Raw genomic sequence first — 13815 nt, forward strand, 5'->3', positions numbered from 1 at the left:
GAAATATACATGCACCAGCCAGAAGGTTTTATAAAAAGTGGGAAAGAGCAGATGGTATGCAAACTTAAGAAAAGTTTATACGGGCTAAAACAAGCCCCAAGACAATGGTACAAAAAGTTTGATAACTTCATGCACAAGGAAGATTTCCAGAAGTGCAACGCTGACCACTGTTGCTACTTCAAGAGATATCAATCCAGTTATATCATCCTATTACTTTATGTTGATGATATGTTAATAGCAGGTTCTGATATGAATGATATTATAAAGTTGAAGCATCAATTGTCAAAGGAATTTGACATGAAGGACTTGGGTCCAGCAAAGAAGATTTTAGGAATGCAAATCACAAGAGATAAGCAGAGAGGCACTTTGCAGTTATCACAATCAGAGTACATCAAACGTGTTCTTCAGAGATTTAATATGGGTGATGCTAAGCTTGTTAGTACACCGTTGGCGAGTCATTTTCGTCTATCAAAGGATCAGTCCCCTCAGACAGATGAAGATAAAGAATATATGGCCAAGGTTCCTTATGCCTCGGCTATTGGAAGTTTGATGTATGCAATGGTTTGTACAAGACCAGATATTGGACATGCAGTGGGAGTTGTAAGCAGGTTTATGTCCAATCCAGGAAAAGTCCATTGGGAAGCTGTTAAATGGATTTTGAGGTATTTACGAGGTACAATTAATAAGTGTTTGTACTTTGGTAAAGGTGAATTGAAAATACAAGGTTACGTTGATGCAGACTTTGGCGGTGAAGTCGATAATAGAAAGAGCACAACGGGTTATGTATTTACAGTTGGAAATACAGCCGTAAGTTGGATGTCCCAACTACAAAAGATGGTTGCTTTATCCACTACAGAAGCTGAGTATGTGGCAGTGACCGAAGCTAGTAAAGAGATGATCTGGCTTCAAGGTTTGTTAGATGAGCTGGGGTTCAAACAAGTGAATAATATTTTGTATAGCGATAGTCAGAGTGTTATACATTTAGCAAAGAATTCGGCGTTTCACTCAAGAACAAAGCACATCGGTATTCGTTATCACTTTATCAGGTCTCTTCTAGAAGATGAAGTGTTAACTCTTAAAAAGATTCTTGGCAGTAAGAATCCAGCAGACATGTTAACGAAAACAGTGACGATTGACAAGTTGAAATTGTGCTCAACATCAATTGGTCTTAAAATGACAGAAGACTAGTTGAGGTTCTACTCCTTGGTGTGAAGACAGATTGAAATCAGTCTTCAAGTGGGAGATTGTTGGCAGATAATTAAGAAACATAAAGAAAAAAAATAAATGGTTATTAAATAACCATGCATTACCATTGAAAATTAAAGGTGTTTCCAAATATAGGGAAAAATAACTAATGGTAATAAATATTGCAGGCTAAATTTTAAATGGCTTAGGTTGTTTTAGGAAAACTATAAATTGAGCATTTCGTTCATTTGTATGTAATAATTTCAAGAGAAAATCTGAGAGAAGAAAAATAACTCAGAGAAAAGAGGGGTTGTGTTTTTGCACTTTGGTATAAATAGACATTTTGTTTATGTAATTTATTTCTCCCTCAAATTTGATTAAATAGAAAATTTGCATTATTTTCTTAACAAGGGAAAGAAAAACAAGTAGAGGAGGATGAGGATAACTTGAACGAGGAGAATCATGAGGAATTGAAAGTTGAAGAGGTAATTGAGTTATTGAAAAAAATGTTGGTAGAGAAAGAGATCAAAAGAAAGAAGGAATTAGATGATAAACAAGAGGAAATCGACAAACTCGAAAAGATGTACCCTGACGCAGATGAGATCGACAAAGAATTTAAGATACAAACTTACTGTCTGGGTCGTGAATAATAGTTTTCAGATGACTACAATAAAATTGTAGTCAATGTATTAAAACAAATTACAACCGTTAATTTGTTCTTATTAGTTTTTTCTTTATTTACTCTGTATTTTTTCCCCTTTTACTTCTTAACAATCTTTGCTTGTGATTCATGTATACTGATTATATATAATGAGTGGCTATTAGCTCCAAGATGAACCATTATTGTCTTCTTAACTGTCATTTTTCTTGATTTCACCCTTTGCATTACTCGGTATGTCATTAGCTTTTTCATGGCTAGAATTTCATAATAAATAGTTGGGAAATTGGAAATTGATTTCAGATAATAACAGTAGATATTGGCATGTAGTTGTTGCCAAGTTTAAATTTATTTCTGGTTTGTTGAGTATGTGTAGCGAACCTTGCGATGGGATAACAAAATCACCGCAATGCTGTTTTGGAGCCACTGGTCTGATTTTCTATGTGCTTTTTGCGCATATTACTATGACCTCAGATTAATTTTTGCCTTAAAATATAGAATTAGAACAGAGTTGCTTGAATGAATAATCATCAATAACTATATAATAAAAGACACACTAATGACACGTGTCATCTCTTGGTGTATCTTTAGATTTTTTTTTAAAAAAAAAAAAATTATTTAAAAAAAAAATCTTTTTAAATATATAAAGTACTCCTTCCGTTTCAATTTGTTAGTTCCATATACTATTTTGGGCGTTTCAAAAAGATCTACCCATATTGAATGTATTCCACTTTTAACTTAGTTTTTATTTCCTATTTTATACATAATAAATTATGAGTGGTTAGATTAATTGATTGTGAATTAATAACATGACTCTATGTAAAGAAATTATTCCCTTGATTTATGCAATTATGACTAATGCTTTCCTTAAAAAAAATTAGATAAGGCAAACTATTTATGAATTGTTTTTTACTTTAATGCTAGATTCCAAATATTCACCTTTTCTTATTTAATGTGATTGATTCCATATGGGACTATCATATTGAAACGGAGTATTATATTAATTTCCTACAAAGTGTAAGAGAAGATTTTGATAAATCTTTCCAAAATAAAACAGATTGACAATCATAAACTTAAGCAAAAAAAATTAAGTATAATAATCTTAAGTCTTAACATAATTTGTTATGGACTATGTTTGGTAGGAAAGACATATTAGGTACTATGTACGTTTATTACAACAAGATTATATATTTTTTCTTGATTTTTTTTTAATTATGTAATAGAATGAAGTTACAAGCTTAAATAACGAAATGCGAATATCAAATCATCAAATGATGCTTTATTTATTTATATTTATTTCCTTGAATGATTTATGATTAGAATTTCAATCAATTAGTACTGTATGGATACTTCAATAATACATGCCAAGAACAACACATGTTAATTATTCTTAGTGTAATTTTTCTTGTCATTTTTTTTTGTAGATTTTCAATATTCAAATGATATGAATATAACATATGGAAGTTAAAAAATATAATACAGTGTTAATTTTAAAAATAGTTATTGAAAATTACCCTGCATGACGTGGGACCTAACCTAGTTTTTTGCAATATGTGATCCAATTATGTAAATAAGAGCCATTGATTTAAGTTGGCCAAAATAAGTACCAAAAAAAAAAAAAAATTATTTAACTATTTTTCCTTTTTCCTCTAAAAACTAAACTACTACGACATCTTCCAATCTTCCATTAATAATAATCTGCAAAGTATGAATAGCCACAATCCACTCGAAAGATTACACACCATTGTCAACCAAAAGGAAGATATTGCAATTAAATTACTTTTTGACGCTTTGTGTATGGAGATTTTTTCTAATTCCTCGTTTTGGTCTCCGTCAGGAGGATCCACTTTCTCCGAATCTCTTTGTTATGTGTATGGAGATTGTTTCTTTGATATTACGTCGTGTGGTAGCTAGGTTCTTGGTTAATTAAAGGTCTGAAAATATCTCGCGGGTCACCTTCAGTGTCTTATCTCTTCTTTGCTGATGATGCATTGCTTTTCTTTAGGGTCTCGCCTTTGGCTTGTGACAACTTGTTATAGGTTATCAGTGAGTTTTGCTCTAATTATGCTCAGATGGTCAATCTTCTAAAATCCTTTGTTAAATTCAGTTTTAACACTTCTGAGGATTATAAGGATTTTTTCTCTCCCGCCTTACGTATCGAAGCTAAAGACACATTGGGCTCTTATCTAAGGCTTCTGGTGGATATGGGTCGACGGAAATGTCAACTTTTTTAGAGTTTTGTTGATGAAGTAGTCCAGCACATTTCTTCGTTTGCTTCCATGCACCTTTTAGGTGCAACAAATAAAAGCAAATTTTTTTTATATTAAATAAGGGTATAAAAGGGTGGTCAGCTAACTTAACCCTAATTCTCTCTTCTCACGCCGCTTCTCTCTTTTCTCTCTCCTCTTTCTCTTCTCTCTGTTCTCACGCTCTATTCTCTCTTCTCCTCTTTCCTTTCTCTCTCTTCTTTTTCCTTCTCTTCTGCTCCTCCTCTTTGACACTGCTAGCCCGTCTATCCTCATCACCCTAATTTTCTTCTTTGCTTGCGTTCTTCACCGAGAAACAATCGAATTTTGCGTTATTCAACGAGCTACAAACAATTTATGGTGTTAATGGTTAAATTCGACCATAAAAATTCCAGATTTGGAGTTGTCATGGTCGAATTTGACCATATAAACCCAAAGAGGAAGAAATATTGTAAAAGGTATGTTGTTTTTTCTTGAAATTTTGTTTATTTTTGTTTTATTTTTGATTTTTGTGGGTTTAATTCGTTTTTTGTTCGATTTACTGGTCGGATTCGGTGTAATTTATGCCCATTTAATTTTCTTTGCGATTTAATTTATGTGGGTTTTATTTCATTCGATTTTATTTATGTGGTTTTGATACTTGTTCGAATTTGTATGTGGGTTTAATATTTGTTCGATATTATTTATGTGGGTTTAATTTTTTGTTTGTTTTTGGTTTTTTTCAATTTATGTGGGTTTTAATTCTTTTTTTGTTCTAGTTCTTGGCCGAATTTCTTGGATTTGATTTTTGGTCGATTTTTTGGTCGAATTGTTCTTCTTTCAAGGTTTGGTGCTTTTTCGTTAATTTTGGTTTTATTTTTGTTAAACGTATGTTGATATTTTAGGTCGAATTGTTCTTCATTTTTATCGGTTTGATTTTTGTTAATTTTCATTTTGAATTTGTGTATGATTTTTGGTAATTTTTTTGATTTTTTGTTTGATATTTGCGGTTAATTGCTTGTAAATTTGATTTATTTTCTGCTGGGTTTCATTTTATTAATTGATTATTGTGGTTTCTGCTTGTAATTTGGATTTTGTGGTATGTTACTACTTGAATTTGATTTATTTTTATTTTTTGTTTGCATTATTTCTGGATTTTGGTTTCGTTTGTTTCCGATATTTTTCTTCAAATTTTAGCGACCGCTTTAGGCCGTCGCAAATGAACATTTTTTGCGACCGTTACTATACCAGTCGCAAATATTATAAATTACGACCGTTAATGTAACGGTCGTTGAAAATAACGGGAACGCTCGCAAATAAATTGCGACCGTCAACCAGTCGCAATTTTGACTTTTTGTACCACGTGAATAACGACTACCACATTACGATCGTTGACGTTCGCAATTACTTTTTGCGACTGTTTTTGCTATTTTTACGACCGTTAGATACGGTCGTAATTTAGTCGAATTTTAGTAGTGGGGGTTGTCATGGTATGTCGGAACGATTGCGCGTTCTGAGGGGTTGTATTGCTTGGAAGGTTGGCTCTAGGTCTTCCATTAGCATTCTGGACGATTGTTGGTTGCCTGGGGTTCAAGTTATTTTAAAGATTTTATGGACAGATAGGTTGTTCCTTCATGTGTCTGATTTAATTAATACGCACCCTAATGTGGGGATGTTGGCTATGTGCGACAGATCTTTCCTCCCAACATAGCTATGTTGATTTTGAGCTTGGAAAAGCCTAAACAGGAGATGGATGACTTTATTTACTGGAAATTCACGGGTGATGGGAATTCCTCCACCAAGACAACATATGCTAGGTTAATTTGTCAGATGGTGAATGAGGCTACACAGCTAGTGGACCTTCCCCCAAGTTGGCGGAAGCAGCTTTGGGGTTCCCAATTATTGCAGAAATGGAAGATATTCGCGTGGAAAATCTTTCATAATGCTTTACCTACCGCTTTATTGTTATGCTTGCAAGGTATATTCTTGTGGATCTTTGTTGTGCCTTATGTCATTTGAATTCGGAGACTTCTTCACACTTGTTTCGGGATTGTGCCTTTTCTCGGGGTTTATGGGAGTCTCTCCCTTGTGATTTGTCTATTCACCTCTTCTGGTCTCACTCTTTTGAGGATTTGTTTTCTGAGATAATTTTCAGGTTTATTAACCTCAGCTAAGTTTACCCCCTTGATAAACATATTTCATTTAATTAAATTAGATAAAAAAGGTGGCACTACAAGAAAATAACCTTTTCGTAGCGATTATTTTAACCTTTAGTATCGATTGTAATTGCAACAAAAAGTTTTCCCAACGAATGGTCATTCGATACAATATACCCTGTTGCCTTAGCTTTTAGTAGTGGTTTTTAATATCGCTGGGGTTGGCCTCAATTATCGATACAAAAAACTACCTCCAATCGTGGTGATTATTGTAGCGATTACAATCGCTATAAATGTTTAACTCATTTTCTTCAAAAAAAAAAAATATGCGTATGATCTTTACAAGATTCGAACATGCAACCTCAAACTCTGATATTAAATGTATCACCAATAGCTATGACATATTTTATGTATTCTTTGTTAAACAATATTTATATATCTAGTCTTGAAAAGGCTTTTCGTATCGATATTTAGGATTTAGTGGCGATTGTAAATGATATGATTTCTCAAAATTATATAAATGTGTAAAAATAGTGTGGATATGTATTATTATGTTTTCCATATCGATTTAATATGGGAAAACCATGGCGATTGTAAAAATTATTTCACAAACATACTTGCATATTGTAGCGAATGTACAATCGCTACGAAATAATCGCTACGAAAAGAGATTTTTCTTGTAGTGGGAGGGAGCTCTATTTTATCTCTTTGATAAACTTATTTCATTTATTGTAGAAAAAATTGTAATCCCTCCGTCCCCGAAAGAACGACCCTTTTGGGTTGATTTCACAGATATTAAGAAAGTTAAATAAAAAAGAAGTAAAAGTATAATAGAAAAATAAATTTACATGAGGTTTGTAAAAAAATTAGATAGCGAAAGTATTAAAAGGACATGATAAACAAAATATTATATGTGCAAGATAATTAATTTTACAGAATATTGCTGTAAATTGGTGGTTATTATGCAAATGGGTCGATCATTTTGGGACTAAAATTAGGCCAAAAAGATCGAATTTTTGGGGACGGAGAGAGTAAGATTTTGAGGTAAAAATTGGTAAAATTTCTAATGAAAGAATTTACGTACACACTATTTCTTATTGATAAACAATCATGGAGATAAACTTGGATTTTTTAACAAAAATAAATAAATTTACATACTTTAAAATTAATGAAAAGGAAAAAAAAATAATGCTAGTACAAAAAATAAATGAAGTATTAATAATTTATGGATTTTTACTGAATTTTATATCGTATGTTAGGTCAAATAACATGTACTCCTTCGTTTAGTATTAATTACAACACTTTTGTTTTCATCCGTTACATATTAATTGTAACACTTTTTTATTTGGAAAGGAGCCCGGCATTAACTTGCCTGAAAATTGGACTTGATCCCTCGTCATTACCCAAGCTGTCTTATATGGTTCTTTTAGGCAACCTTTTACTTATAAGGTCCTTTGAAACAAAATAGACTACTTAACTGGTCATTTTAAACAAATTTTTCTTAAATTAACAAGTTTTCATTAAATAAGGATCTCATATTTGTTGATATTATCATATTAATATGAAAAATGTCAGTATTGATTTATTTACAATTTAACCACTTGATTGCAATTTTTGTATAATAAACTTAACATCAAATATCACATAGTTTAATTTCTTAGTTAAGGATTTCATCACATGAACAAATCTTACACAAATTATCAATTTTATTTTAATATGTATGTTGATGATGTGGAATATCACATCCAAAAGAGAGAGTGCCGCATGTCTTTAATACGAAGGTTTTTTTTTATTTATTTATTTATTTTTACCAGAAATGCGAAGTATAGAATAAAAGGTGTTTCAATGAACAATACGTGCCACCAACTAGGGCTGTACACAGTTTGGTCTGGACCGTAACCAAATCAGACCAAACCGCATTTTAGCGGTTTGGTTTGGTTTGCTGTTTGGAAAAATAGGATTTGGTTTCGATTTTTTTGGGAAATACGATTTGCAGAATGGTTTGGTTTTTCAAAAATTATAAACCAAACCAAACCGTAAACCATTAAACCGCATTTTAATATTTAAATAATTTTTAAATAAATTAAAATAGTTATTATATATTATAAAAAAAATAAAAACATGAAAACATGAAAAATCATTAGAAGACTATACGGTCAGTATACTACTATACTCTATACTCAATCTCAAATATCAATACTTAAAATTCAATAGGTCATATAACTATAATGTAGTATGAATTATTTTTTTTGGACAAATGTATTATGTTTTTTTCCACTATTAATTCGTTATGTATTATTTTTATTATGTGTTATTGTGTTAGCACTTAGCACTTGATTAGTTGGTTGTTATTTTTATTAAAAATTTGTGGTAGATTTTAATCTCTTTGGGCTAATTATTTGAATTTTATTATAAATTTATTAATATTTGACAATTTTTAGGAAAAAATGTCGTCTCATCATAAACCACAAACCAAACCGCACCAAACTGCATAATTACGGTTTGGTTTGGTTTGTTTCAATACTAATATGGTTTGGTTTGGTTTGAAAAATTGACCAAATCATATTTTGCGGTTTAGTTTGGTTTAGACTCAAACCACACCAAACCATACCATTTCACCCCTACCACCAACATTAATGGATGAGATTACTTTTAGCTATAGTTTTTGGGGAATATTAAAAAGTCTTCCCAAAATGAAGTGCAAGAATGCATAGTTAAGCATTTTAAAAAGACTATTATAGAATATTAAAAAGACTAATATAGAATACTTCCGAATAAAATTGTATGGATTGATGGATTCTCAACGTTATTATTTCCACTCTTCTGCATTCCATATTTCTGTTTTAAAAATAAAGTCAACGTCTACTGTTTGTTTCCACCTCACAATGATTAATGCTAAAATCATTACCATGCACGTCTTTTTAGTTTTTTGCAATAAAAAAAATGCTGAAATTTGATGATTATGTTAAAATAGTGAAAAAAGTCAAATGTGTTACTCCGTAATTATTTAGAGGAAAAATGAAAACTAAAAATTCAACCTTTGCGCGGTATCACAATAAAAATCCAACCTTCCATTAATCTCAGAAAAATCCAACCTTTATACCCCACCTTCTCCAACAAATCCATTACCTGTTGATGACCGATTTTTGTAAGTAATGTGCCACGTGTCAGTCATTAATTGGTCAATTATTTTTTTAATCATTAAAAAACAAAAAAAAATTTAAAAAATCAGAAAAGCCAACCCACCTCCTTCCCCGACCACCCCATCACCACCGTACCTGACCACCCCAACCCCACCGCCGCACCTGCTCCATCTCCACACCAATTCCCCTGCCACCACTCCCTCCCCCCCTCCCTCCCCTGCAAACTCGACCACCCCTTACTCGAATTGACCACCGCAGCCACCCCTTCCCTCCATCCCCTGCAAACTCGACCACCCATACCCTTAAATCCTACCACCCCTACCCGAAACTGACCATCGCAGCCACCCCAAACTCGACCGCCCAAACACGACCACCCCCAAACACGACCACCCACGAAACCCCTTAAGCAACCACCACGTAGTTAAACCTAAACCCAGAAAATTAAACCCAAACCCAGAAAACTAAACCCAAATCCCAAAATTAAACCCAAACCCAGAAATTAAACCCAAATGACGAAGGAGGTGCGGGTTTTGGGCGGTGCTGGTGTTAGGGAGGGGGATTTCGGGTGTGCTAGCGTTTTTGGAGGAGATTTACCGGTGGTTGGATGGGAGGGCTGGCAACAGTGGGGTGACGGCGGTGGTGGGAGAGGTGGTGGCTGGGGATACGGTGGTGGTGAGAAGGGATTTTTTAAAAAAAAAAAAATTGGACTGGTTGGGTAAGTGGTGGCAGAGGTGGTGGACTGGTTGTGGTGGTGTAGAGAGGAGAGAGAAAAAAGAGGAGTGAGAAGGAAAGTGAGAATTTTTTTTAAAAAAAAAAATAAAAAAATTAACCTGTTCAGCAGGTTAAAGGTCAAATGGATCTTTCAAAGAAGGTGGGGTATAAAGGTTGGATTTTTTTTTAGATTAATGGAAGGTTGGATTTTTATTGTCAAATCGCGCAAAGGTTGGATTTTTCTTTTCCATTTTTCCTTATTTAAAAATGGAGATAGTAGTATAAATTTCCATAAAATTCCTGTACATCGTTCAGATTTTCACCCACATGCATGCAAGTTAGAAATATTTCGTTTGGTTATCCATCTATCTAGTTTCAATATTTTAAATTCAAAAACTTTTGTATACATCCGGTTTACACAAATATTAGTGTACATCGAGCAGTGTAAGGGTAACTTTTAGCTAATTTTAGGGTAACTTTTTGCCTTTCTTTGGGTAACTTTAAGCATAATACAATTTTTATATAAATAGATAACAAGAAAAGTTTTATAGAGGTAATTTAATTACATTCAATCACTAATAATTGATTTTTAGTCAATTAAAATGTGATTCTTTACTAATAAAGCGTAGATAATTTTTAATTTGAATTGGGTTACTTTTACGCATATTAGGGTAACTTATATTCATTTCAGGGGTAACTTATAATCATTTTATAATGGATGTACAATAATTATTGTACACCCGATTTTTTAAAATTTTGTGTTTTAAATTTCAAGACACCAACTTAAACCCAAAAATTTGGTCAGTTTTGGATTTTTGGTCTTTGCCCCGCCTTAATTACAAGAACATTGATATCATATCACTAAAAAAAACTACATTAATTATGAACAATATAATCATTAAAATATCATGATACTAATATTTCAAACGACCACTATAGAACTTTCATTGAGACATACACAATTTTATAAACAAAAAGTCAACCGTCCAACTTGGCTATATGCCAGCACATAACACTATACTACATTATAAATACCATAGTATATGTTTTCCAAAGCGTAGAGTAGTGCACCTTGCTAGGTCTACCTGTGGAAAAAAAAGTATCTCACTTGAATTTTCTTCTTGTTCCAATTTGTGTGTAGCTCACTAGCACCATCGTCAGGTGTACGCAACCTCAATCAGGTGTTTATGGTACGTAAACACGAAACTGTTCTATTATGTATGTCCAGGTCGTTGTATGTAAGTGCAAAAGATAAAGAGACATGAACGCTTTGTTCAGGCCGATTATATTGTAATCTTGTTGCACTTAAACTATCCAATTTGATTGAAAATTTTATATGACTACCACAATGTTTAAATATACGGGAAAAATCTCTTGATCCTCTCTCTAAAGGGCTAGGGTTTTGATATTTGTTTATAGTATCGTACGGAGCCTTGTTGGCTCAATCCATACTATGTACCTACAATATTTGGTAGTGAGGAGGAGATGAGGTCTTTAGGACTTATTCTATCTGAGCCTCTTTAAATCCTAGATTTGACCCTCTTTATATAGAGAGTCATAGATCTTAAATTTTTTTGATATTATTTCCTTATTTACATATATCTGACACATAGTAATTAACAAGATTTCGGTGTCAACAATGTTATCTTTGTTTGTTTTTTCAAGACAGAACAACGAAAAGGGGACAGAATATGGCAACTTACACATTAAAATCAGACAAGACTTTCCTACAATGTTTTGAGATGGAATCGATCGGAGTGTACGAGCTAGACGGTCTTTACACGTACCCGGTGAAACGGAAGAATTTGATCCATCTCGGAATTAGTATAGGACCCGGGAACAAGTATGAGGTGTTGAAGATTGGGAACAAAGAAATTAGGGGGTCTGAATTGCAGACACTTACCGAAGATCTATACAACTCGCAACTGATTATTAATCGCGAGGGGCTTTGTTTCGTGATGGCGAAAGGGGTCACAACGACGGTGTTAGGACTGGAGTACTTTAGATTGTTTGATCTCTTTGATTGGTCTAAGTACGATGTCGAGACATCGTTGAATACTAGATGGGCTCGTAGAGACTTTGAGAGTGGCCGTCTCTTGGACATAGGTTCAAATCATGGCTGTTGTTATGACAAATGCAAGGAAAAATTGAGAGGGAAAGAAAAAAATGTAGAGGAGGATGATGAGGACAACTCGGATGAGGAATTGAAAGTTGAAGAAGTAATTGACTTAATAAAAAATATGTTGGTAAAGGAAGAGATCAAAAGAATGAAGGAATTAGATGATAAACAAGAGGTATTCGACAAACTCCAAGAGAAGATGGCTGATATAGAGTTCAAAAAATATTGTCTGATGAAACTTCACTATGTGGATCATTTTTAATTTTCAAATGGCTATTATAAAATTATCGTTATTGTATTAAAACAAATCACAATTGATTAATGTGATCTGTTAATATAAGGTATTTTATTTTTTAAAAAATTATGAAAAAAAAACCCTACCATATTCTTATTAGTTTCTTCTTTATTTAGTCTGTATTTTTTCCCCCTTCTACTTCTGTACAATCTTTTCTTATATCTGTGTGTACTTATTATATAACGATTCAAATTAATCAATAGAAATAAACGACTATGATTTGATTTAATACAATAGCCACAATTTTATTGTGGCCATTCAAAAGTCATCCTGCAAAAAATGCAGCTATCAAATCATTACCTAGTTCGAAAATTAAACACTTCATTCGATGATGATGAATACAAAGATGGTCGTACCTTTACCAAGGTCCTTTGTGCATATATCCCTATAGAACGAATCGAATCGAATCAGCAGCATTGTTGATGCCAAATAAGTATTTGAAATGCGAGATGACTTTTTATAGCAACTTCGACTTGAACAATTGGAAAGTTAGGGCCTGTTCTCATTGAGTGAACTCAGATGAACTGAACTGAACTTATTAGAGCTGAACTGAACTGAATATTTTATAAGAGAAGGAAATTAGGAGCTGAACTGAACTGAAAATAAACGTATGAGAACATGCCCTTAATTATTCTTCAAGTATGTAGAAGATTGCTTATACAATGATCCTGAAATTCAAAAGACGGTAATGTATTATTATGCTGTGGAAGTGATAGCTTTGAGAAAAAAAAATTGTTTTTCTAAGCTATGCCACCCAGGTTCTTCGATTTCTAAGTTGTACCCATACATTTTCAAAGTTATAAGATGTGTCCTCTATCTCACAATATTTTATCAACAATACCCTTTGACAGTTGTATCCGTCACTGGAATTAAATTTATATGTGTAGTGACCCTAATCCTATCCTAAATTAAAACAAGAAATGACTCAATATGACCCAACCCAACCCAAACCTATCATGATTATCCGAATGAATCGACAACATGATATGGAAACCCTATGTGTGAAATTAATTTAATTCTAGGCATGATCTAAGCATTTATTTTAGGTTTTGAAATTGAGAATAATTTGGGTCATTGTTCAATGGTCGTACATGGTGAATTAATGATATACTCCGTATTATTCGGTCTAATTTGGTGACCTTGTGTGTATAGTCTCCAACTGCTTTCACCAGTTCTAGCTTACGAGCATATATAATGCACATACAAAATATACCTAAACAAACCATATAATGTGAACATAATCTAATCTTCTAATGGACGATCAATTTCAGTCATCATTTGAGTATTATTTAATCTGTTATGTGATCAATTTATAACAATCTT

The 13815-nt window shown here is 32.8% G+C and overlaps 1 protein-coding gene and 1 long non-coding RNA gene across 3 annotated transcripts; both read left to right on the forward strand.

Annotated features, from left to right (window-relative positions):
• Positions 1-3885: 3885 nt before the first annotated feature.
• On the forward strand, positions 3886-6279 carry LOC110721024. Its single transcript, XR_002511388.1, has 2 exons — positions 3886-4547; positions 5761-6279. It is a non-coding gene; the product is annotated as an uncharacterized LOC110721024 (long non-coding RNA).
• Positions 6280-10745: 4466 nt separating this feature from the next.
• On the forward strand, positions 10746-12596 carry LOC110721031. Of its 2 annotated transcripts, none has more exons than XM_021900158.1 (2): positions 10746-11268; positions 11744-12596. In XM_021900158.1, exon 2 carries the CDS (start codon positions 11770-11772, stop codon positions 12457-12459), a length of 690 nt encoding a protein of 229 aa, XP_021755850.1. In that variant the 5' UTR covers positions 10746-11268; positions 11744-11769; the 3' UTR covers positions 12460-12596. The 2 variants fall into 2 exon arrangements, with proteins under 2 accessions (XP_021755850.1, XP_021755855.1); XM_021900163.1 differs by having other exon boundaries at positions 11748-12596.
• The last annotated feature ends 1219 nt before the right edge of the window (positions 12597-13815 follow it).

Source organism: Chenopodium quinoa, unplaced genomic scaffold (assembly GCF_001683475.1).
Source record: "Chenopodium quinoa cultivar QQ74 unplaced genomic scaffold, ASM168347v1, whole genome shotgun sequence".
Taxonomy (NCBI): domain Eukaryota; kingdom Viridiplantae; phylum Streptophyta; class Magnoliopsida; order Caryophyllales; family Amaranthaceae; genus Chenopodium; species Chenopodium quinoa.